Source organism: Lepidochelys olivacea (genome assembly GCF_965140295.1).
Source record: "Lepidochelys olivacea isolate rLepOli2 genome assembly, chromosome: 5".
Lineage (NCBI taxonomy): Eukaryota > Metazoa > Chordata > Testudines > Cheloniidae > Lepidochelys > Lepidochelys olivacea.
In genome coordinates, this window is record NC_140415.1 from 110,907,512 (window position 1) to 110,933,680 (window position 26,169).

The 26,169-nt window shown below is 39.6% G+C and overlaps 1 protein-coding gene across 7 annotated transcripts in view; it reads right to left on the reverse strand.

The window, feature by feature from the left end:
- The window catches only part of BNC2 (basonuclin zinc finger protein 2), a 391,851-nt gene that overhangs the window by 98,388 nt on the left and 267,294 nt on the right, over positions 1 to 26,169 (reverse strand). For all 7 annotated transcript variants that reach the window (XM_084629725.1, XM_084629724.1, XM_084629728.1 and 4 more), the window contains one exon: positions 10,830 to 11,065. In XM_084629725.1, the coding sequence (XP_084485851.1) occupies positions 10,830 to 11,065 (236 nt within the window). The remainder of the gene's footprint in view (positions 1 to 10,829; positions 11,066 to 26,169) is intronic.

Below are 26,169 nucleotides of genomic sequence, written 5' to 3' on the forward strand. Positions count from 1 at the left end.
CCCTGAGGTATCTGAGAAGGTCTAGTTATTTCTTGTTCTCAGATACCACTGGGTGGCAACTCATAAAGGTTGACTATGCTAGCAACCACTATATATAAGCATCACATACACCACTGTTGACCAGTTGGGATTAGACAGCTGTCTGCTTCATTGCAAGAGACGAGTCACAGAGCACCAGCACATAGTATTTTCCCGCTTCACACATTCTGAAAACCCAAATTGTCTTTGCATGTTTTCCATGCCTCTGCTGTCATGCAACTTGTCTGGATGACACATTCAGAAGTGCCTATGAACTCTTTGCCTCTCTCCCATTCTTTTCCTGTTCAGGTAGCATATAAGTGTGAACAGGTGTGATAAAGCAGTTAAAAAGTCACATAATCAGGACAGTTGGGAGTGGTGCTACAGAGTCAAGGGTACCAAAAGAGGCAGGGAGATGTTAGGGAGGTAAGTGCAGATACACACACAAATTTTGAAAGCATTGCACACTGGAGTCATAGAAATACTGCTGTCCTCCTGCACAACACTGCTTCCCTGTGGCTCAAGAGCTGTGTGATGGCTCAGAATCTCTGTGCTGTCCTGCCCCTTCTCAGCTGAGAGTGTATGTGGTAATAACTGCTGGTTTAGAACAGCTGAAATGAATACAAAAGAGCAAGGAGCACAGTAGTGGCCCTTTATTTCATGAAGACAAGGGAAGTCACTTTAAGCTGACTTGTTGAAAAGAAGAAACTCTTCCAGCTGATCATAAACATGGATTTTAAGAGGCAGGGTGCTGTGGGTGGCATGGAAAACTCAGGAGGTGAATAGCATAATGCAGGCCCATTGATCGGGGGAATGGGGCAATTGTCCAGGGGCCTGGGAAATTTAAAAGGGCCTGAGAGCCCCCGGCCGCTACTGCCCTTTTAAATTGCCCGGGTGGGCTGCAGGGTCCCAAGGTGCGCGGGACCGCTCCTGACCCATGCCTTGTGGGGGCCCTGTGGGCTGCCATGGATGGTCCCGGAAGTGATGGATTCATCACTTCGGCCCAGAATTTCTGTCGGCGGGCCTAGCATAGTGTGATAAAGAGGAGGGAGTGGGGAAGGAAGGGAAGTTGAACAGGAATGAGGCTGAAGGAGGGATGGAGGAGGAGAAAGGGAATGCGGAGAAAAGGACAACAGAGGGAGTAAGTGGGAATGGAAAGAGAAAAGCAATAGGGGAAAAAAAGAGGGACTGAAAGCAAGAAATAAGCAGCATGTACCGTAGTCAATTTAAGTTTCATTCACACAGATGCTTTGAAAACTGCCAGGGTTTGGGGGTCTTGGCAGAGAGAAGTTAAACAGAGAGAATACTTGAGCAAAGGAGCACAAGTGACTATAATGAAACAACAAATAAGAGAGGGAAATACAGAGCAGAATATACTGCACAAACCTGAAAAAAGGCAGAATTAATAAAGCCATAAATGAAAGGTAACTCCCCTCCACCTTCAAATAATTTAAATATCAGTGGCAATTATTAGCTGAACATAGAAAGGTGATGAAATGACTGGGCTAGGAGTTGGAAGTCTGGTTCTAATTCCACATTCTGCCCCAGACTTTCTTGGGTAAGCCTCCTAACTTAAGAACAAAAGAACACAACATAAGAACGGCCATATTGGGTCAGGCCAAAGGTCCATCTAGCCCAGTATCCTGTCTTCCGACAGTGGCCAATGCTAAGTGCTTCAGAGGGAATAAACAGACCAGGTAATTATCAAGTGAACCATCCCCTGTTGCTTATTCCCAGCTTCTGGCAAACAGAGACTAGACACCATCCCTGCCCATCTTGGCTAATAGCCATTGATGGACCTAACCTCCAGGAATTTATCTAGTTCTTTTTTGAACTCTGTTATAGTCCTGGCCTTCACAACATCCTCTGATAAGGAGTTCCACAGATTGACTGTGCATTGTGTAAAGAAATACTTCCTTTTGTTTCTTCTAACCTGCTGCCTATTAAACTTCTTGCTGCCTCAGTTTTCAATCTGTAACAAGGAGATAATACTCACCTACCTCACAGGGATGTGGCAAGGCTTAATTCATGAATGCAAGTAAGCTGCTCTGAGATCCTCTGATGGAATTTGCTAAACAAGTGCGAAGTATTCATTAATAAAGATAGTTTGATGTTAAATACACTTAGAAAAAGAGACAGCCAGACTTAGATGGGAGAAAGAAACCTTTGTTAAATGCAGAGACCCCCAACATACATAAAATACATTTTTATTGTATTCATAGGAGGTAATTGTCAGCTATCATTTTGTTGCTTCTTCTTACAATCTATCTGAAAGAGAAGCAGAAGAATTTTCTCTGACTGAAATGGATACAAGTATTTTTGGCTTGATACCAATGTCACCATTAGATTGCAAAAATCATAGATTCATAGATACTAAGGTCAGAAGGGACCATATGATCATCTAGTCTGACCTCCTGCACAACGCAGGCCACAGAATTTCACCCACCCACTCCTGCAAAAAACCTCTCACCTATGTCTGAGCTATTGAAGTCCTCAAATCATGGTTTAAAGACTTCAAGGAGCAGAGAATCCTCCAGCAAGTGACCCGTGCCCCATGCTACAGAGGAAGGCAAAAAACCTCCAGGGCCTCTTCCAATCTGCCCTGGAGGAAAATTCCTTCCCGACCCCAAATATGGCGATCAGCTAAACCGTGAGCATATGGGCAAGATTAACTAGCCAGATACTACAGAAAATTCTTTCCTGGGTAACTCAGATCCCACCCCATCTAATATCCCATCACAAGCCATTGGGCCTATTTACCATGAATATTTAATTACCAAAACCATGTTATCCCATCATACCATCTCCTCCATAAACTTATCAAGTTTAATCTTAAAGCCAGATAGATCTTTTGCCCCCACTGCTTCCCTGGAAGGCTATTCCAAAACGTCACTCCTCTGATGGTTAGAAACCTTCATCTAATTTCAAGTCTAAACTTCCTGGTGGCCAGTTTATATCCATTTGGTCTTGTGTCCACATTGGTACTGAGCTTAAATAATTCCTCTCCCTCTCCGGTATTTATCCTTCTGATATATTTATAGAGAGCAATCATATCTCCCCTCAACCTTCTTTTAGTTAGGCTAAACAAGCCAAGCTCCTTGAGTCTCCTTTCATAAGGCAAGTTTTCCATTCCTTGGATCATCCTAGTAGCCCTTCTCTGTACCTGTTCCAGTTTGAATTCATCCTTCTTAAACATGGGAGACCAGATCTGCACACAGTATTCCAGGTGAGGTCTCACCAGTGCCTTGTATAACAGTTCTAAAGCCTCCTTATCCCTACTGGAAATACCTCGCCTGATGCATCCCAAGACTGCATTAGCTTTTTTCACAGCCATATCACATTAGCAGCTCATAGTCATCCTACGATCAACCAATACTGCAAGGTCCTTCTCCTCCTCCGTTACTTCTAATTGATGCGTCCCCAGCTTATAACTAGAATTCTTGTAATTAATCCCTAAACGCATGACCTTACACTTCTCACTATTAAATTTCATCCTATTACTATTACTCCAGTTTACATGGTCATCTAGATCCTCCTGTATGATATCCCCGTCCTTCTCTAAATTGGCAATACCTCCCAGCTTTGTATCATCCGCAGACTTTATTAGCACACTCCCACTTTTTGTGCCGAGGTCCGTAATAAAAAGATTAAATAAGATTGGTCCCCAAACCGATCCTTGAGGAACTCCACTGGTAACCTCCCTCCAGCCTGACAGTTCACCTTTCAGTAGGACCCATTGTAGTCTCCCTGTTAACCAATTCCTTATCCACCTTTCAATTTTCATATTGATCCCCATCTTTTCCAATTTAACTAATAATTCCCCATGTGGCACGGTATCAAACGCCTTACTGAAATCTAGATAAATTAGATCCACTGCATTTCCTTTGTCTAAAAAATCTGTTACTTTCTCAAAGAAGGAGATCAGGTTGGTTTGGCACGATCTACCTGTTGTAAAACCATGTTGTATTTTGTCCCATTTACCATTGACCTCAAAGTCCTTAACTACCTTCTCCTTCAAAATTTTTTCCAAGACCTTGCATACTACAGATGTCAAACTAACGGGCCTATAGTTACCCGGATCACTTTTTTCCCCTTTCTTAAACATAGGAATTATGTTAGCAATTCTCCAATCATACGGTACAACCCCTGAGTTTACAGATTCATTAAAAATTCTTGCTAACGGGCTTGCAATTTCATGTGCCAATTCCTTTAATATTCTTGGATGAAGATTATCTGGGCCCCCCAGTTTAGTCCCATTAAGTTGTTTGAGTATCGCTTCTACCTCAGATATGGTAATATCTACCTCCATATCCTCATTCCCATTTGTCATGCTACCTTTATCCCGGAGATCCTCTTTAGCTTTATTAAAGACAGAGGCAAAGCATTTGTTTAAATATTGGGCCATGCCTAGATTATCCTTGACCTCCACTCCATCCTCATTGTTTAGTGGTCCACTTCTTCTTTCTTTGTTTTCTTCTTATTTATATGGCTATAGAACCTTTTACTGTTGGTTTTAATTCCCTTTGCAAGGTCCAACTCTACTTGACTTTTAGCCTGTCTCACTTTATCCCTACATGTTCTGACCTCAATAAGGTAGCTTTCCTTGCTGATCCCTCCCATCTTCCACTCCCTGTATGCTTTCTGGTTTAATTATTTTCATCATCATAAACAATGTGTTGTAGGTATTATCCAATTAGATGGAATTTTCTTGTGATGAAATGCTTGTCTTGGGAAAGGAAGCTGACTGCAATTTCACAGGACTTATGATTGTTATTAATAGATAGTGTTGAGTTTAAGAAGGTATGTTACCATTACCTCACATATTCTTAGCCCAGCTGATATCTCCAGAGTGCTCTTTTTTTGCTAGTGATGCTTATATGTTGAGTGCAGATTCTTCAGCACACTGCTTACATGAACCCAGGAATGTCTTGCACTTAATGCTTGATAGCAAAAACATGAGCATCTTAGGCCTGGTCTAAACAACTGCAGCATCATAGCTGTGCCACCCTAGGAACTGTAGTGTACAAATATCCTTAGCTAGGCACTGTGTTGTTCTGACAGAGGGGAACAGACAGGAAAGCCGAGACAGAGACACGCACTCTGCTCAAGGAGGGCAATGCTTCACTACCAATGCTTTATTGTAATCTGCCATAGGCAAATCCAATTGTGAGCAATATTTAATTTTAAGGATAGTTAAATAATGTCCATAGTCACATCAGGTTAATAATGATTATGCAGCATACTTGAAAGAAAAGGAGAAAAATACATTACAGTTCTTTGGTTTTTCCTCAAACACCTCTACCTACTCTCAATGCAAAAATGGGTCAAAAGAACAATCAATTTCCCTTCTGACTCTGATATTACCAGGCCAGTAAGATAGAACAACCTGTTCCACTATCTTCCTTAGTGGTTGTGTGGCTGAGTGGTTATAATTTACAAAACTAGTCGAGTATTGTCATGCAAAGATAATACAGCTTTTCCATGTATGAGCAGACATCTGATATGGATGTGGGTACACTCCAGAGATTTTGAAATATATATATATATATTTCAAAATTGAGTTTAAAAAAACACTACACCATTGAATATAGAGCATGTGCAACTTGACTGAGCTAGTGTGCAGTTATCAGAAAAATGTCTGTGGAAAAACAACAATCTTATTTGACTCCCTCTGTGTATTTAGTTGACTTCAGTGACTAAAACAAGTGTTTATCTCTTTGTAGTCTGATCAGCCCTGCAGAGCCATCACAGCAATGGGAGACTGAGCTGAAGTCTTTTCTGGTTCATGCAGCAGCAGTGGAATTTTTAACTAGATGCCTATGATAGATTTTTGCAGATGGTTTGTGAGCAGGAAAGCACTGAGAATACCTAGATTCTAATCCTGGCCACTAACATGATGTCTGTGCCTTAACTTCCCCATCTGTAATGTGATGCTGTGAATATTAATTGCTCATGAAATGCTTTGAAAAGTACTGAATTGTGATTAACAACAACATAAAATCATTATTTGTAAAGGATCAGAATCTACAACCCTTATTCACATTAAGCAATTCTTTATGGTACAAGTAGCCCAATTGAAATCAATGGAAGTTGAGACAGAGAAAAGTACTCTCAATGTGAGTAAGGGTGCCAGAATCTGAACCAGCATATTTGTATTGGTTGACAGAAGATCTCACTGACACAAAGATGGATTCACATTGCACTCTCTCAGTGAGAAGACCTACAGTTCCATACTAGAATAAATAAAACAAATTCATTTTTTTTTGGTAGACAACAGGTTAACAGCCCTAAAAACTAAAGCCCTTTATTTGTCCACAGAATGGATAGAGGCCAGAGAGTTTCCCTCCCCTGTAGGTTCTCTGGGATCACACTCTAGGAATGAAAGACTAGTTTAGTCTCCCATCTTACTTCTGCTGAGATTGCTTACCAAATTGTCAATCATTGTCAATTATGATGTGCACACCTGTGCACCAAGAACTAGATAAAGACCACCATTCACTGCGCACTGGCCATTGAACAGCTTACAGGTGTTAATGACTCTCCCCCATTATCAACCTTGCCTAGATTCTAAAACTGGTGAAAGACTATCACATTAGTGTGCTCAGTGTTGTATCATTATAATGGTCCATTAAGGGTTTAGCTGAATGATGCAACAAGCCATTCCATAAGCACAAAAAATGTTACCCGTCCAAGTTACTTTTAAAATTCACTCTTAAAGACAAAATGCTTGAGCAGCCAAAAACCAGGGGGAATCACACCTGTGTGGAAGACAAACATACATACCAGCACAGCCCTGCTGTCCAACTTGCTTGCCACTGGCTGCTTTAGGTGTGCCTCTCCTGTTCCTCTTTAAATTGTTCCGAATGTGGGTGGTTGGGAATTTTCCCTGAAAATTTTATCGATGGCAATCTGTGGGAAAGCTTTGATTGTACTAATTTTTTAAAAATTTTCCATTGGGACAATCAAAACCTTATAGTTCATATCAGCTCAGGTCGACACAACTGAAACATTTTGGTTTCTTGAACCAAACGGACCCATTTAGTTTCAGGTTGGTTTGACATTCGTCTGTGTTTGCCTGAGCTGTCACGGTGCCTCATAGGTTTTTCTAATTCAGGTGCGCCATGCTTCCATTCTCCTCTTTGAGTCGGGCTCCCTAGCTGTGGCTACATCTCGCACAATGCACTATGGTCGTCCCTCTCTTTGAAACACTGTGGTGCATTATGGGAGTCATTTTACCAGCACCTTGTCGTTCAGGTGAGTAACCCAATCCTTATAGGGAAATGGAGGCATGAGCACTTGAACTACAACTTCCATCAAACTCCGTGGCAGCTCGAGGAACGTGGACTAATGTCAAATCAATACAACCAAATATTTTGTTTTGATTTGTTGAACTGAACTGAAATATTTCAGTTCAGGGATATTGAAATGTTTGGTGTTGATTGGAAACATCTAAACAAAGCATTTAGACATTTCTGAATCAAAGTTTTTCACAACTCGCTGAAAGTTTTCGGTATTTTGACTTTTTATCCTGATTCAGGACGAAAACAAATGATGAGATATCAGAATTTCCACATTGGATGGAAACCAGCTCTATGGAATTTGTATTCAGGACTAGGTGAGTGGAGATCTGCAATGGCCACTGCTGCTCTCCACCTACATCATGCCCAGATACTCCCTTTCATTACAGACCTAGACTATGAACAGGATGATGGTTACAAACAATGTCATGTTAGTCCTGTGATTTTTTTTCTTCTTTTGCTGGATTTAGTTAGGAGGGGATCAGCTACTTGAAAAGAAAAGTTAAGGGAGAGGGGATACTGATGGAAAGAGAGGTGAGAGAGGACAAGGCAGGGAAGAAGCGGTTAAGAGGGGCAGGTCTGGAGTAAAACTGAGGTGAAGAGACTGTGAAGGAGAGGGTTGAAGCAAACAGCCAATCATCACAGGGCAGAGACAGTTCGGTCAAAACTGCTGTAAATTCACAGAATATCTGAATGGCTGTGCCTGAAAGCTTCCCTAGCTGCTCCTACACACAGGAGTCTCTGGCTGGTTACTATCTGCAAATTTCCCCCAAGGCCACAAGACAGGGGGAGGGGCAGAACACCTGGGTCCTAGTTTCCCCTGTGTGGTGGGGGAGTGGCTGAAATCAACTAACTTCCTGAAAACATGACAAGTTTTTGCTAAGTAGATACAAGCACATTGACTGCATAGATGCACATGGGAAAGTTCTGAGCAAGTGAATACACTGGGTTATAACAGAAATGAATTTGCATGCAAAAGGAAGAAAGGCCTCGTAACCACAGCACTGGACTGGCGCTCAGGAGATCTGGGTTCAGCTCCCCATTCTGTCACAGACTCCGTGTGTGAATTCGGACAATTAATTTTGTGCCTCTGTCTCCCCATCAGTAACATGAGGCTAATAATACTTCTGTACCTAGCTTTTTGTATGGAAAAACAGAGTAATATCTGGGAAGTGCTCAAGTTCTACAGTGATGACCCTCATAGAAAAACCTACATGCTATAATAGTCACTATTGTGAACTCTAAGTGCTGGTGGCTAGGGTACCATATGTTCCCATACAGAATCTACCTTACACCACCCTCCTCCACTAAAGAAAAAGTTATTTGCAATGTATTTATTTAAAAACCAAATCATAAATGCTAATGTTAGGTCCCAAATATTTTGATCACATTCCTTCAGGTTTCACTGAAAATGTTTAATGAACTCTCTTTTCCCCCGATATACAGTGTTTCCTAGCTTTAATACAAACAAAATTAGAGAGCTAAACTAACAGACAGACTTGACTAAGTCTCTTGTAGTATGTCTTCATCTGCCCAGTAACACAATCCACAGCCTATTGCAAACCAAGTCAATATGTGGTAAGACTTTAACAGCCGCCCTTAACTCGCCTCAATAATTATTCTCTTTAACTGACATAATATTCAATATACTGTTGTTGAGTGCAGTAATGGTAAAATTGATGCCTTGAGGGCTACAATACGATTGAGTTTTAGCCAGATAAACTGACCTCTAGCCTAATGGTGTATTATAGGGCTTTACACCATTCAGATGCACAGTGTGACTGTTTATAATCCTCTATATAATTATATTACATTCCATTCTTGCATATCTTCAGATCATTCCAACAGATAATTGCCTGATTCTGCAACACTTAAGTGAGCAGAGCCACTGATTTCAGTGAGATTCTTCTTGTCTGCAAGAGTTACTGAATCAGGTTCGAGGCTTGCAATGTTGTTTCTGACCCTATATTTATCTTGATTTTTATCATATGGTTGAAAACAAACAGTTTGTCTCTAAATAGGCAGTAAGCTTGTCATCTGGAATCATCTGGATACTAGGATTTTTTCACCCTTTTTAAACATCAACATTCAGAATCCAGGAATTTAAAATGTAATGCAAAGCATACACGGCATCACTAAAAAATATCCATATTCTGTCAATAATACAAGCCACATATTAGCAACTACAGCATGTACCAAGACACACTGCATTCGTGTTTTCTGAAAAGATCAATTCTAATTTCTGAAACTGGGTTAAAATCATAGCAGATTATATTTTACATGTGGACACCTGGAACATTTAGCTTTAAAAAAATCCATAAAGAATGCTGAAAAAATCTAAAAAACTTTAGAATTTGTATATACCTTAATAAGAGTAGCAGGGCCTCAATACAACAGTTAGCCTCTTTTTCTCTCTCTCTCTCTAGGACGATCTACAATGCAGAACTGTTTACTATGACAATCTTTTAGAAGGAGTTTTAAGATAATTTCTTTGAAAACATGATGTAATTATGTGCAGGATAATGTGCTTCCTTTACAGAAAGGATGTTGCATGAAACAGGCAATAAAAGAAATAAGCATTGAAAGTTCCTTTGGGCAGGAACAAAGACTCCTCTGTGTTCTGTAACAGGCCAACTATGTTATTTGTGCCTACATAAATTAATAAAATAAATACAAAAATGCAATAATAGTAATCTTCAAAATTAAGCTTGGCTCATTTGGGCATGTCCAAATCATGGGCTTGAATCTGGAAGGTGCTGAGCACCCACAACTCCCATGGAAGCCCGTAGCAATTTAGGGCACTCAGAACCATGTGGTATAGGACACGAGATCTGAAATGCCCTTTTGAACAGATAGCATAATAAATATCTTGGAAGCTAACGGATGACTGGGTGAAGATTGCAGGTGACTGGGTGAAGATTAAACATGGAAATGCCATTTTCTGTGACTAAATCAAGCTGTTACAATTTTACAAAGGGAATGGGTTTACAAACCACATGTAAAAGCTCAAAGGTTAGCTTTTAACCATGAACTTATATTAGGAATATGGGTTTTTAATGTATTATAGGATAGTTCTCCTCCCTCAAAAATAAATGAGTGAAGGAAGGAAGAAAAAGTTGAAGGAGCAGCTGCACTGGACTTCAGATTATAGAAGTTGAGCGGTAGCTCTTGAAAACATGCCAGTTGCTTTAGATGACTAAATAAGGCTTGCAGCTAAGTAACCTCAGTATTTGCAGTATTCAAGGTATTTCCTACACTAAGTGTAGGGAAGTAAAAGAGAATACTGTGGATAGGAACCTGTACCTTAGGCAAAAGTAGCAAGTTTTACATACTGTACCACCGTCAAGGTACAACATGTCAAATACCTCTCACAGTTATTTACCTAAAGATCCACAGTTAAAAGGACAGACTTTTAGTAAAAAGCATGTTGGGTGCACAACTGTTAGTAACTTCAACATACAAAATAATGGTCAGCCAAACAATTTTTACTACTTGCTTTAAACCTCTTCTTACCTGAAGGATGTAGCCCCGAACGTAGTCCCGAAGCGTCCAGCCTAAGCCATGCAGGATGTGCAGCACCTCTTCCTGCTTCAATACACTGAAGAGTCGGTCCAGCAATATCTTCAGTCTCACAGGCACAGCCTGGGTACCATAGAGCATCAGACTGCTGATGTCAAACACTACGTTGGACTGCACAATCTCCACTTGGGTAGGGTGGTACAGATGCTGAGTGCTAAGCTTGTCCAAAGCTGATAGATACAGGTTGGGGTAAGAGTAGACACAGAGATGGGGAGAGAGGAAAATAAAAATAAAAGTAAGATTATTAAAGCATATCTAATATTCTGTCAAAGTGAATCTTCCATAAACACCAAGTGTATCTTCTTTACCACAGACTAGAGACAGTAAGCAATAGGCTCAAATGTTCAAGAGTTTTCATTAATCTTTCATGCTTAAGTTTTTGGTGCCCTGCTGGTTTTCAAAGGTATTGAGCGCTCACAGCTCCCATTAACTTCAATTGGAGTTCTGGGTACACACAATCTCTGAAGAATTGGGCCCTCAGTATCTCACATTAGGGTGACCAAAAATGGATGCACCTGAATGAATGAACATTTCTAAAAATTTGAGCCTTAATCTCTGAAAATAGAATCCACTGCAATGTTTTAAAAATTGCTGCCGTGCATAATCATAAACTGGAATAATCAATTTACTGCTAATTGAACTGCTAGTTATTACACTGGCAAACATAGCTAATTCAATCCAACTTACCTCTTTTGAATGAATTTTATGATCAAATATATTAATAACTTAAAGAGGTGGGGGAAGGCGAGGTTTGAGCTTTATTTTCGGTTTGCTGGGAGGAGCATCTAGTAATTCTTTTTCCCCTTATGTGACGTTTAATGTGATGGAATTACATGTGGCATCATACATTTCAGCGTATACTATTATTTGCTCTCAATTTCTTTTCCACTTTATGAATTCTATCACAGCACCTAAACTTCCAGACTATTTGTTTTAAACAGAACTTTTTGAGCTTTTAAAATAATGTTATAGGGGTTCCTCCTCCTGTACTTTGGTTTCTTCTTGGATTCACTGGAGAGTTCATGTACTCTTGATAAATTGCTTTCTTACATCGAGATTGTAAAGGCCCTTATCATTTACCCGCTGGCTTCATTCAACACATTTACTCCAAGGAATACTTTTGTCAAAGAGTTCTGGTTTCCTCATACTTCATTTCTTACAACTGATTTGTTTGATCTTCCCTATTCTAGTGGTTAACGCTACTTTGAATAAATAGCTTTAAATGTAAATTTAATGTTCATGAAAGATAAGGGATTGGCAAACTTGGGTAACTGAAGTCCCATGTCTCTCCACAGGGCATTTGTATTGCAGAAATGTAAAGGGCAGGATTCTGTTATTCTTCCAGCACTCTTCAACTACTTGGCCTTATGATGAGCAGTTGATTTAGAATCTAATAAATAGTTTAGATTAAAGTCTGAAGAGTTTAAATACCCCCAAATGTTTTTGTTCTTTTCCATGGTATTGTTCGTAGGATGGTTACATTGTTCGTACTGTGACAGATATATCAAAGTAGTCCATTAAGGGGAAAAAGAACCTAGAAAATTGAAATTGTTGAATGTGTGTATGTATTGGGGGGGGGGGGGAAGGGTCTTGACATGTATGTGCCTCCATAGTGGGTAAGGAAAATAATGGAATCTGTTTTTAGTCACATAACAATGGATATTTGGAATGGAAGAGCAAGATTTGAATACATTAATAAAATATTAATAAGAGTCATAGCACCTCTCATCCAAGAATCTCCGAACATTTACACAATGATTTAAACTTCACAACACCCTTCTGAAGCAAGTTTTGACTACTCTGGCATTACCAGACTCATTGTTACAGATTGGGAAACTCACACACAAAAAGGTTAAGTGACCTAAGATCACACAAATCCTTGTAATTGCCAATAATAGAACTTGTCTCCTTAGTCTCTGACATGTGCTTTAATCGCTGCATCATACTCCTCTTCCAGGGGTGAGCATGGTGCTTTTTGCTAAATGAAACAGTTTAATTTAAAAATATATACAGGGAGGGTAAGTCCTTGCCTCTAAAAAGTTGGATGGAATGGCTCAGGGGTTTAAGGTGCTACTTCCAAATTGACCCAAGTCAGTAGTAAGATTGAAAGTTGTTTTCTTCTAATGACTGTGTGGGAATTATGCAAAAAAGCGTGGTGGCCTTGGTATAGCTCCTAGTGAGAAATTGCCCACTTTACAAAACCACCACATTTGACACTAAAAGCCTTTGCAGAGAAACCAGAGATGGAATAGACAAGAAGAGGAGAAAGTAACAAGTGGTCCTTCCAGAGGACTGAAGCACACTGGCAAAACACTGGGTAATAGCTTTGACAACCTACACTGCACTTATCCTGTGGCTAAAAAGAAGGCTTCAGTCTCCAGGGCTCTCAGTCTAGCACCAAATTCACTTAAAGTGGTTTAATTTTTTTTAACAAGTTTACCATTGGAGCCAGAGTTAGGATCTTAAAATTGGATGAGGAGTTAGTTCTGAATTTGTCTACATTTTACCACAACCATCTTCAACTTGGAGTTGGGGCCTTATACTGCAAATTATAGTAACCACAAATAAAGACACTGAGTTCCATTCTTTTTAAGCACAAATCAGGATGTGCATTCTAATGCATAGTTTATAACAAAAAAGGCATATATTTTTCCATGGGTGTGTCAGAAGAGTGTTCACAGAGTATAGGCAAATGCCACACTACAGACTGAAATGAAACACAGGCATGTGGAGAGGAAGGAAATGCATTTGTGCCAGCACAAGGAATAACCGTGTGGCCAACAGCTGGAATTTTTGTGGCTCATTAATTAATGGAACTACTTTTCACTGCACTCAAGTATGGAACTAAATAATGTAGAGAATGCAACCTTTCACCATTATTTATAATCTACAAAATTATATCCTATTTGTTTAGAAAAAGACTATAAAAATGATCAAGCAAGAACAAAAAAAGGAACAGTAACAAGAAAAAATACCGCACTGTGTCTCAGTGAATTGTATCTGCTTCTGCCCATCCATTCTGAAAATACGCAGAGAAGTGTGAGAGAAACACCGGGATGTATTGAAGTGTATTGAGAGCACCTAAGTGACTATTTCCTAAATCATTACTGAACCAATTTCAGTGCTTCAGCCTGGTGCGAAGGGGGCATTTTGTTGCTGAGATGCCTTCTTTCAGATAAGCCATAAAATAAAACATCTGAGCCCCTATGGTTGATAAAGACCCCGTGGCTCTTTTTGTAAAGCTGAGGGTGTTCATTTCCATGTCCTGGAAAAATGTCAATTTGGGTAATATTATTCTGCCTCCCTGAATTACCGCTCCAATTTCAATTGGATATGGCCTTCTTCTTCACTTCCTGTCCTAAACTGTTCTCTAGTGATGCTATGTGCTGATGAACAGCTACTGCATTTCACCTCAGAGAGTCTGCATCTCAAAGGTAAATTTATCCTTGTGGGTAGTCTGCATAAGAGAGTTTGTTAAATGCTTTGGGATCCCCATGATGAAAGACACTATGTATAAATATAAGATATTATCATATCTGAAAAATGACAAAAGCAGATGTTTCCTTATTAAAAAGGCACTGTTGAGTGTCATGCCATAAAAATACACACTTTGAGTCATTTCTGGCCCAACTGAAGTTAATACCCATACTCTTAAAGATTTCAGTGGGATCAAGATTTCACCCAGAAAAGCCAAAACCATTAACGCTCATGTTACTTTTGAAAGGACACACATAATCTTTCAAAAAGCCATGTGTGTTTGTTTTGGGTTCAGTATGTTAAGTTTAGGCGCTAAGACTACGAAGCACCATCCCAGTTTGGCACCCCTTTTTAGTGGCTGCTGCTGCCCCCATCTCCTGGTACTCCCCACCTCTGGATGAGCTGATTTACAGAGGGAAAAGAGGTCTAATGAATCTTAAAACCACATGCTTTGCGAGTAAAGAAGTCAACATTTTTGTGGAATGGCCTGTAAAAGACCCTTGTGTTTTACTAGAACAACATACAGTGGAGTAATATTTTTGAGGAGTACTATTTCTAAATTTAAAATGATCATTTCAGGAATTACAACTAGTGAAAAAAGGAGCCAAATACATTTTCCTTAAACTCCAAAGAACTATTAACTTGTTAATTAGTTGTATGTAGTGTTATTGTAGCCGTGTTGGTCAAAGGATATTAGAGATACAAGGTGGGTGAGGTAATACCTTTTATTGGATCAACAACTTCTGTTGGCAAGAGAGACCAGCTTTTGAGAGACTCAGAGAAGAGCTCTGTGTAGCTCTCTCACCAACAGAAGTTGGTCCAATAAGAGATATTACCTCATCCATCTTGCCTCTCTTGTTAATTCTTGTAAGAACGGGGAATCTCTTCTCTCTACCCTCAGCTCTTTGAGTTATCAAGTTTTATTGCTCCCACTTATGGTCTGTCAGTGTTTCTGTTATCAACCCTGATTTTGAATAGTTTATACTATTTTTAGGGCCTGATCAGAGCTGGCGTTAGCCTTATTGTGTAGGAAGGTGAAACAATTGTTCACTGCCCACACATATACCTGACTCCTGTGATTCCACTACTGTGTACAAGGAAGCACTGAGGATTTGCAGAAAAGCTAGAAAGAGGATCCTAGTGAAACTGACGCATGTATATAAAAAGCATGTGCACCTGATTTTCAGGTTCCATCCAGGCTCCTGCGGCAGGAGAAGTAGCATCCAGCTGCTTATGCTGGGATCTGTGCACGGCTACCAACACTTACAGTTTTGCCCAAATAACCTGCAAGATTTGGCGTTTGCTAGCATCCCAGCTTCTGGAGGGTCGCGTGTATTCCAGTACATTTTAGAGTGTGTCACTACTGTGAGAAGCAATGAGCCTGATTAGCTTCATGAGTGCTAACAGAACTCAGAGAGAAGAAATCCAGCAGTTCCAGGAGTCAGAGCAACACAATTTGAAAGCAAACATCCTCTGATTGGGCATAGGGAAGATGGCAGATGCAAAGAACTACAAGGTACTCAACACTTTTGAAAATCAGGCCAGTTATTTAAGTACCTAAATATGAACTTAGGAAACTAACGTTAGGAATCAGGTTTTGAAATTCTTGGCCAAATGCGTTTTGCTCATCTATACCATCAATGCTGTGCACAAGTGACGGTGAAAAAACTGCACGAAAAACTGTGTATGCAAGTTGTGCACACACAAATGGAGGCTGCATCTGAACTCCTTTTGAAAATTTGGCTTATATGTACTTTACAATGTAATACCAACAAACTCACTCCTATAGATTTTAATGAGACACTGCATACTATGATTCAAATTGTAAATGGGCCCTTTGGAATTGAGACAATGTCAGCCTTTTCACATTACCATTTGTAGTGGTCTTACTATGAAAAATTTCAGCCAATGGATTAGTCTGTACATGTGTATTGAGTATTCTATGCCAAAAGCTTTGGACCCAGCTATAGTTTATCAATGGACAAACTTTAATGTTCCATTTGTGGGGTTTTGTTTTTGTTTAGTTTTATTTTTAACTGTAGTAAAAAGTGGGGGGGAAAATCTACACTTACATTTTATTGGTTTTGAGGGACCCTATGCAATTCAAAGGAAATTAAATACAGAAGGTATATTAAAATAGTATTAAATGACTAGTTTGATTTATCAAAAGCCAGAGAACACAGAGTAAGACTTTCACTTCATCCATACCTCAGCCAGTTATGCTGAGGCCCAGCTACGCAAGATCTCTCACTGACCTGGGACCCCTCCCATATCGAAGTACAATGGGAGAGTTCAGGCTGAAGTGGAACTCTTGTCCTCTGAATATATTCCTCTCTCTCTCACACACACACACTATATATATATATTTCTCTCTCTCTCTCTCTCTCACACACACACACGCTATATATTTAAAGTCTCACATCCATTTTTGAATAATGTTTGAATGAGATTTGCCTTGGTTCAATATAAAAGTATTACAAACCTGCTAGTTTTAATGAGAATTATACTTTTAAATGCACATACTATTTGTAAATCTGCAGATTCTAGCAGAATATTTAGGAACTCTGGAGTGGGGAAAGCAGGTCTAGTAAAAGTATGTCTCCAAAAAGATCAAGACTTTCCAGTAGACTAATACTATACCTCACAGCTAAAATTTTGCATAATAAGAATACTACACATTTTAACATGAAAATATTATTGATTAAAATGGATCTCATTCCCATTTCCATCTTAAATCTAGATTGAACACTTTTTCTATTTATTATATTTCCTGGAGCCCCAACACCACCCCATCCAACCTACCAGACATGCACACAACGCATGCACAAATTTAAAAATAAAGTTTTCTGTTTCCTGCTGCTGGTTTTACCCTAGGTGTAACTCCCGCATTAAACTGCTGTGTTTCCATGACTAGCAGAGTGAGTCACACTTCAGGGAGCCTTGCAACAAATGGGAGATTTTTATTTATTTATTTTAAGATGAGCTGAGCCACTTTCTGAAGCAACAAAACTTGGCAGACAGGTTAAATATACAAGACCCATATGGCAAGGCTCCATAACACTGTTGCAACACAGTGCGTAGAACAATCAACATGGGATGAGCAAACAGAGCATTATTAGTGGCAATTTCCACATATAATATAGTACAGTTAGCTTTACATTTACTTGACGGAATGGTGAAAATGAACGGCTGCAAATTTTTTGGAGTTCAGATTTATTTTTTCCAATCACCCATCCACCACCATACAAAAGTAGGACACCTCTTCAAGGAGGGAATGCAGCAAATGAATAAGTAATTTGCTGAATTTGCTGAAGGGGCTGGCAAACTACAGCAATCCTAGGGGTGGTTTAGAAATATCCTCCCTCTCGAACAAATTTTAATACCTGCCATTTGGCACAATACAGTGCATTTCAAAGGTGAAAAATGTGCTCTTCAAAAGTGTCATCCTTAGCCAGGAACGGAAGGTACCCATAGGCAAGATATGCAGCAATATCCAGAGAAGGGTATAAATGCCATGAAATCTCCCCATCCACCCTTCAATTCAAACAGTGAGAGAACATGAACATTTAGGGTAGAGAGATGACATCCCGATACAGTGCAAACAAAGCACGAGGCATGAAATGGCATCCTTGGACTATCTTCATTTCACCCCATTCTCATCGTTGTCCTAATTTAATCTACTTTTAGGAGACATTCACTCAGTCACTGCAGATTTTAAAACATTGTGGAGGTAGAGTGAGGACAGCATTTTCTGATCTGGAAGCAAAAGCAACCTTTCCTTTGGATTTTTACAGTATTTAAGAACTAGCAATGGAAGCCATTTGCCAAATTAATTTAGTCTCTGATAGAGTGACACATATGTGATCTCTTAATTTACAGCTTACACGTACAAATGTTCACACTTAGTTAAAGGTTTCTTAATAGATTTTTAAAAATAAAAGTGTGTTGATCATGGGTGTTTTATACATACCCAAACAATACAGCTAAGCTGACAAATGCCTGTCTTCCTGCGTCACGCATGCTTCTTGAATGACCAAAAAAAAACCCAACAGAAAAACAGACTAAATTTCAGTTGCATGTACGCAGAATAAATGTTATTTTAAAAGTCTGAAGGAAATCTTTCATTAATTTCTCTCTCTATGATCTGATTCCAAGTTGAAAAATTTAGATTGCTACTAGGTTTATGTAGCCGAAAGCAGAACCACCGTTTGTTCACAGACGTTGCTTTGCTGTCTGCTATTTTTTTTATCCCTTTACAAAACTTTGAACCCCATCCAGCTTTGACACACTGCCTCTTCAGTTAATAACTATCAAGTTTCCCCTTGTCTCCTGTCTACTTTTCTTTGAGGCAATTGCGCACTCAGCACCCCGAGATAATAACACACATCTATAAGATAAAAGCAATGGCATTAATGTAATTGTCTGCCTTTCTGTCTTTAGCCTAATCTTTTTTTCCCTTCAGTTTTGACTGCCTGTGTGACACCTGTTTTTGTCTCCTCTGATCCTACGACAGGTTTTCCGCTGACAAGGTTTTTGCCTGACAGAGATTCTGCCAGACAAGAACATAATAAAATATGAAGAACTGCTTGTCAGAGTTTCTGCCAATGCTCACATGAAATAGGGAAAAAAAATCCGGACTTTTTTTTTTTTTTTTTAAGGGGCCCTGCGATGGTCGCTTTTGGCCTGTCAGGAAAACAGCCTCCCAGGCCCATTCCTGCAAGCCAAACAGGTGTTTTCTTTTATGTTTTATGTATATATATGTTTTTTCACCAATAGTGGAAGAAAAAGTTTTCCCTAAATTATTGCCTGCGATATGAAGGTTAGAAGCAACTTTGACTGTTTGGAGATACTCAATGAGAGGGGATATATTTTAAACTCAGGAGTGAACCTGAAAAGAAAATTAAATTTAAAAAAATCAGTTCTTTTTTTCCCCATTGATGTCTGGTATGATCAAAGGGATTGAACTGCTACGAGAGATAGGAGAGCCCCAGTCTCTGTTCCCAGACTAGAATATGGACTATTAAACAGCCTCAGGGTGGGCAGGCTGTCTAAGTAAAAAACCAGGACACCTGTCACTGAGGGCAGGGGACGGTTAGGGAGGTTTGCATGAAGGTGGGGGGGGCTAGAGAGAGAGGAAAGAAGCAGGGAGAGAGACAAGAGAACCCAGTGCTCCCTTTCCTCCTGCTCTTCAAAAGCAAATCCCTCTTGCTCTTTTCCTGCCGCCATGTGGATTTGAGAGTCTATGTGGAGGAAGACTGAAGCAAAAAAGGAGATCTCCTTGGACTCCCATGTGTGGGCAGGGATGAGCAGGTGTCAACATGTGACAGGCCTGGTAAGGATGGTCCTTGTGGAATGTATGCATTCAGCCAGCAGTCTAGTTGGCTGATGTGCCCTTCAGGTGGCCAGAGTCTGCAGGTTACAAAATCAGGACAACACTGTTTTTTTAACTGATAGGGACAGACCATGAGAACAGGGACACAGTTATCTTAATGCATTAATATAACTGTCTTTCCTGGCAGATATGGCCACTACTGAGCAGTGCATGGGCCTACATTTTTGTTAAATTATTGTTGAGGATTACAGTTTGTAACAGAAGTTACCCATTTCATGCACCTAGGTTCCTTTGACTACCCATTCATTTTACAGCTTTCCTCCCTCCCGTTGCCTACTCTCCAAGCATCTTTGCCTCCTCCATACCCCTCCTGAAGCATCCCTCCTTCTACACTACAATGGGAATGTGGCCCTGCTGTATTTGTGCTGGAAATAGCATCTCCTCAATAATTTATTATATATTGTTGCATGTAAGCAAGTTTGGGAATCCTGGATTAAGAGACTGAATTTGGATCTTCCCAAGCTTCATTGTGCCACATTACATAATTTGTCTGGGAGATGCTCATCTTTAAATTAGCCTTAAAATTGTAATGAAATATATATCATGTATTAAAAAAAACCACTCACTTGGGCGGAGTGGAAAAGTATCATTTTGTAAGGCTGCTTTAAGAAGGCAACAAGGACTTTGTTCTGCAAATTAAGACCACAGTGGAGTTTCAGGCTGATAATCCCCAAATCACTATTGGCTGCATGAGCCTGAGATGGCCAGCAGGCTGCCAGCAATCACCAATTGGTAAAAGCGTTGTTCTTTTTCAAACATTACAAAATGAGGAGCTGAAGCTAACCAATGTAACCATGCAACTGTACACTTAACTAGATAACTATACCTATGCCAAGTGCCTTCTGAGAAGTGTTGAACACCCTCAAATTCCCACTGAGACCCTTCTGCCCTGACATCAGTGGTAGCTGAAGATGTTCAACCCTTGTAATATCAGGCCCTGTGACTAGTATTACCCTTTTAAACATCTGTCATAAATATAAAGGGGAGGGTAAACACCTTTAAATCCCTCCTGGCCAGAGGAAAAACCCTTTCACCTGTAAAGGGTTAAGAAGCTAGGATAACCTCGCTGGAACCTGACCAAAATGACCAATGAGGAGACAAGATACTTTCAAAGCTGGAGGGGGGTGGAGAAACAAAGGGTTCTCTCTGTCTGTGTGATGCTTTTGCTGGGAACAGAAAGAATGGAGTCTTAGAACTTAGTAAGTAATCTAGCTAGATATGCGTTAGATTCTGTTTTGTTTAAATGGCTGAGAAAATAAGCTGTGCTGAATGGAATGTATATTCCTGTTTTTGTGTCTCTTTGTAACTTAAGGTTTTGCCTAGAGGGATTCTCTATGTTTTGAATCTGATTACCCTGTAACGTATTTACAATCCTGATTTTACAGAGGTGATTCTTTTTACTTTTTCTTCTATGAAAATTCTTCTTTTAAGAACTTGATTGCTTTTTTCATTGTTCTTAAGATCCAAGGGTTTGGGTCTGTGTTCACCTATGCAATTTGGTGAGGATTCTTATCAAGCCTTCGCCAGGAAAGGGGGTGTAGGGTTTGGGGAGGATTTTGGGGGGAAAGACGTTTCCAAGTGGGCTCTTTCCCGATTATATATTTGTTAGATGCTTGGTGGTGGCAGCAAAAAAAGTCCAAGGGCAAAAGGTAAAATAGTTTGTACCTTGGGGAAGTTTTAACCTAAGCGGGTAAAAATAAACTTAGGAGGTTTTCATGCAGGTCCCCACATCTGTACCCTAGAGTTCAGAGTGGGGAAGGAACCTTGACAACAACACTCTTTTCTACCCCCACCCCACAACTAAAGAAGACACTTGTGGGTGATTGCCATAAAGTTCATGTAGTGTGACCATTTCACACAGCTCCAGTTTAAATACACTTCAGCAAATTTGACTGCAATCAATTAGAATATAATTAGAGAAGTCTTTCAGGGTTTTAAGTGTATGCTTTACAGAATACATTTTCTGTTTCTGAAATCTGGAAGGGAATGGGATAAAAAATTGGGAACTCTACTAAATTAACCAAGCAAATTTCCTCATAACGCTATAGCTTGAGTCAAAGTTCTTCCTACTAAGTCAAGGTAACACTATGTTTTTCCCATCCAGTGATTGTCACATTCACAATATAGAAAGCAGAGGTAAAGTTACCCAAGGCCTTATCATTACATTATAACATCTGAAAGCAATATGCAATTTTTATTCTCACCATCAAATCCTTCTCCCTGTTTTAACCTTGTGCTTTTAGATTGAATGGAGTGGTTGAGTTTGTTTTGTTTGTGTTCTGCTTAACCTGGTGAACTCTAGTTAATTAAGATGTTCCTATAAACAATTAAGCTTCCTGAAGGATTGTTCGCAAGATATAAAATGTATGATGTAATAAAACATAATAAACTGGTAAAAGGGTTAGCACATCACAGCCCTTCATGTGCAGCAGGATCAGTGTTACGGGTTTCATTATTTAAAATTCAGGTAACCATGACTGCTTGTTAGGAAAGTGCCCAAATTGACAGCCACAGCTCAGCTGAGACTCCTGCTCTGAAGTTCCACAGTACTGGTCCTATGATGCTCAAAATCCAGCAGACAGTTCCAACCAATCTGCTATTGCTGTGCATTCAGAGGCTCAAGCCACATCTTCCCCAGTGGTCATATAGTTAACCCCTATGTCAGCACACTTCACTGATCATGCTCAAGGGTGCCACAGGCTTTCATTCAAAGAAGAAACTGAACTGTGAGCTGCTACTGTCCCTTAATAGAGGACTATCAATGAAAGCAAAACTATCCTTCATTATGCTTCATTAACAAAATTAAATTACTAATATTTTGCATTGTCCCCATATTTTTAAAGCCCCCCAGGTGTTGGTAAGTTCAAATAGAAAACTTTTCTTTCTACCAGGAGTGCTGCAACAATTAGCATAGTGGGGGAGCTGAGAGCCATTGAACCAAACTGTAAACCTGGTATATGATGGAAACCACTTCAAGCCAGCACCCTTAGTTACAGCATCCACACCCCTTACTGGCTTCTCTCCTCTTCAAGGGAAGGACCAGCTTTTGAAGACTTTCTTACCTCTCATCACTGGAGGAAAATCTATGTGGGCTTGTTTATCTCTAGATGAAGGCTAGTTTGTAAATGTCACTTTAATAATATAACTTAACAAATGGGCAAGTAATTATAATGTCTTACACTTCTATAACAACTTCTAACTAAACATCTCAAAATGCTTTACAGTTAGTTGAGACGCCACAGCTGTGAAAGCGGGTATTATACCTATTTTACAGACAGGGACTCGGAGACCCAGGGACATGAAAATGACTTGATCAGGATCACACAATGCATCAGTAGCAGAACTGGAAATGAAAGCTATGGGCCAAATACTGCTCTAACATTACACTTTGGGTGGGGGCGGAGAGAGGAGAAGCTGAGAGGAGCAGAAAATTTGGTGCGGAACTTTTGAATCTCTGTCCCTTGCATTCACCAAAACATCCCACAGTGATACTCCAGTATTGGAAGCAAGCTATTCTTGCCCGTAATTTGTGAGGACTCTGTATGATCCATTTGTATTTACACTCAACTGAAATATTTACAGACACACAAAACCAGAGGAAAAAGACCAATACATTGTGTGGTTTGTTTACATGGATACTTTCCTTTAAAGCACACCAACTGTAAGCTGATGAGCAAGGAAACAAACTGAACAAATACATGGTCCTCCCAGGTCAGACCAAGAAGGGATCACTGATTTTAGGCAAAAACCACCCCCACAAAAAACCCAGTTCTGATTATACCTTACTAGAACAAAAAGAAAATGATAGATTAAAGAGACTTTGCCCAGGGAGGTACATGAACCTGGATGTCTGCTTGGAATCTCAGGAGCAGTTAAATCCAGTCTAGAGCTAGATTAACATTACTTTTATTTTAAAGTCACTTTAACAGCCATGAAGACTTAGTTTTTGGTCTTAATAACCAGATGGAGAAGTAACTAAGAGCTAAAGAAATTCCTTTACAAAGATGCTTATGGAAAAGTCCTATATAATTGAAGAGGGAACCAATAGGTTTCTATAGCCACTTAATATGAATTTACTCTGAAAACCTATACAATTTAATTGAAAATGTGGTTTTAATGAGCATCCTACAGTATTCTACAGAAGGATTATGATTCTCTATTAAATTCTACAGGACGGTTAAAAATATAGAAATATTTTCTATTCAAATCTACCTACAGTGTGCACACATACATCTCTCCTGCCCCCCTTGCAATCTATGCCAATTTTTAGCCAGAGAGTTATACCTGTGACCTCCTTTGGTTTTGTGTCAGAGCTGAGCTCTGGCTTTGTAAATGTAATGCTCCAGATTTCTGTCACTCAATAGCTTTGGACTGAGATAAATGTGATAACACAGAAAGGTTTTTAATTTAACACTTTTTTTTTTCCATGCAGCTCATGTTAAAAGTCCTAAACCTCCGCATTAAACCACATCCTCATAGAAACTTGTACAGAGAGTCTGGTCAGGGAGAGATGAAATTTCTAAAATTTTCAGTAGCTGATAGGACAATAGCATTTCTCTCCCCCTCCTTTTCCCTTTCTCTCTCTCTCTCCCCACCATTCCCTTACCTGACAACTTTACAAATTACCATATAGAAATGGCTGCTCAGCCATTCGGAATGAACAAGAAGTCATAGTCATGTCATGCATGTGAATTTATGATAGAGCACTCTCAGTTCCTTGGTGAGGGTCATTGTTTTGATTGTTGGTCTCATTTACAGCAAGTTAGTGTGTGCATTATACAAAAACTTGACAGCAGAAAACTATTTCCCCAGCAAGATTAAAGTGTAACCCACATAGTGAGGCTGGGTATTAATACTCGCTGGATGGCACCTTTTCAACCAAAAGGAGTAATGGCTTTGCACTATGTGATGCAAAACTCCAGTCAATTTCTGTTTCATTAAATCCACCAAGGAATTTGAGCTCAGATTTATTAGAGAAAAGGCCTGGCCAGCACCCAGCTTAGAGAAGAGGTCATGTGAAATTCAGAGGACAGGTATAGCAAAGAGAGACGCCCAGAGCACAGTGTCTAGAATAAAAGGCCCTGCCCAGAGCTTCCCTGCTCAGCATACACCAAGAAAAAAACCTGGCACTGTTTACTAGCGAGCTAAGGGCCAACTTATTGCTCTGAGAAAAAGTCCACTTTTGCACAGGGAAACGAAAATAAATATTCACAGGATACTTAATTGCCCTCAACAGCTCGATTCCAAGAATACTGTGAAATTCAACTAGCTCAAGAATATTAATAGTTGCACAATATATCAAGAATGGGTCTGTATCCGACATCTAACTGAGTTTAGATGGGTGACCAATTTATGGGTAACGCAAGAAACTATTTTTGATTATATGACCATTTTTCAGCCAGTGAATTCAGAGGTTTAATAAACATCCAGTAGAACTGACAATAGTGAAGTCTGATATAGTGGAACTCCATTTGTAGTGAAACAGAATGAAAGTCCTGACTAGTTTCAGCACGTTGCGATATGCAAAACATGTTTCTTCTCATTGTGAAATTGTTCTGTGAAAAAATAAACAAATCATTGCAAGAGGGTAACACTGTATTTCCACTGATACTGTATCAGGTCAGTAATTCAGTCGGACTAGATATCACAACTGTGGTACATCTGGTGGCATGACAGTTCATATTCTTTTATCAATGACAGATCAAGTGGACAAAATGCTGAGTCAATGTAATCACCGAGATTTTATTACTGCCTAGCATAATTCTCCTCTCTCACCGGCCTAAAGTAAGATTTTTTTTGTGGGGGTGGGGGAGGTGGGGGAAAGGGGGAAGACATGCATGTAAAATATCATTATCATCATCGTTAAGGTTGAACAAGTGAATTTTTGTACCCAATCTGGTATAGTTTTAAGGCTATTTTATTAGCATTGGTTACTTGTCACACAACCAAAATATTAGGAGAGGCAGCTACAGTGTCTACTCAAAGTATCTGATTGTTTTCTTTAAAAAATACCAAATGGCCCTGGACTACACTAAATCAAAGTGCCCACACAATTTCACTGTTAAGATTTTATTTATTTATTTCGTATCTTATGGGTCATATAAAGTGACTTCAGATTTTTTTTAACCCTTGTCTGTTTTACTGCTCTAGGCCTCGGAAATGGCTTATCCAATTTAAATGATTTATTTTTTTGTTTTAGAAAATAAATCTCCATCCAAGCTGACAATACAAATGCCAAGCTTCAGCTGGAAGGGAATTAAAACAGTCCAATTCTCTACATCCCCTTAAAAAACTCAGTAATACACACTAGATACAACCAATTCCCTCCTAAGCATAGCAGTACTAGAGAAGGGGGCTATACTCTATGCAGTTTTTGTCTTGAGCCTTAAAAGCGCTGATGGTAGG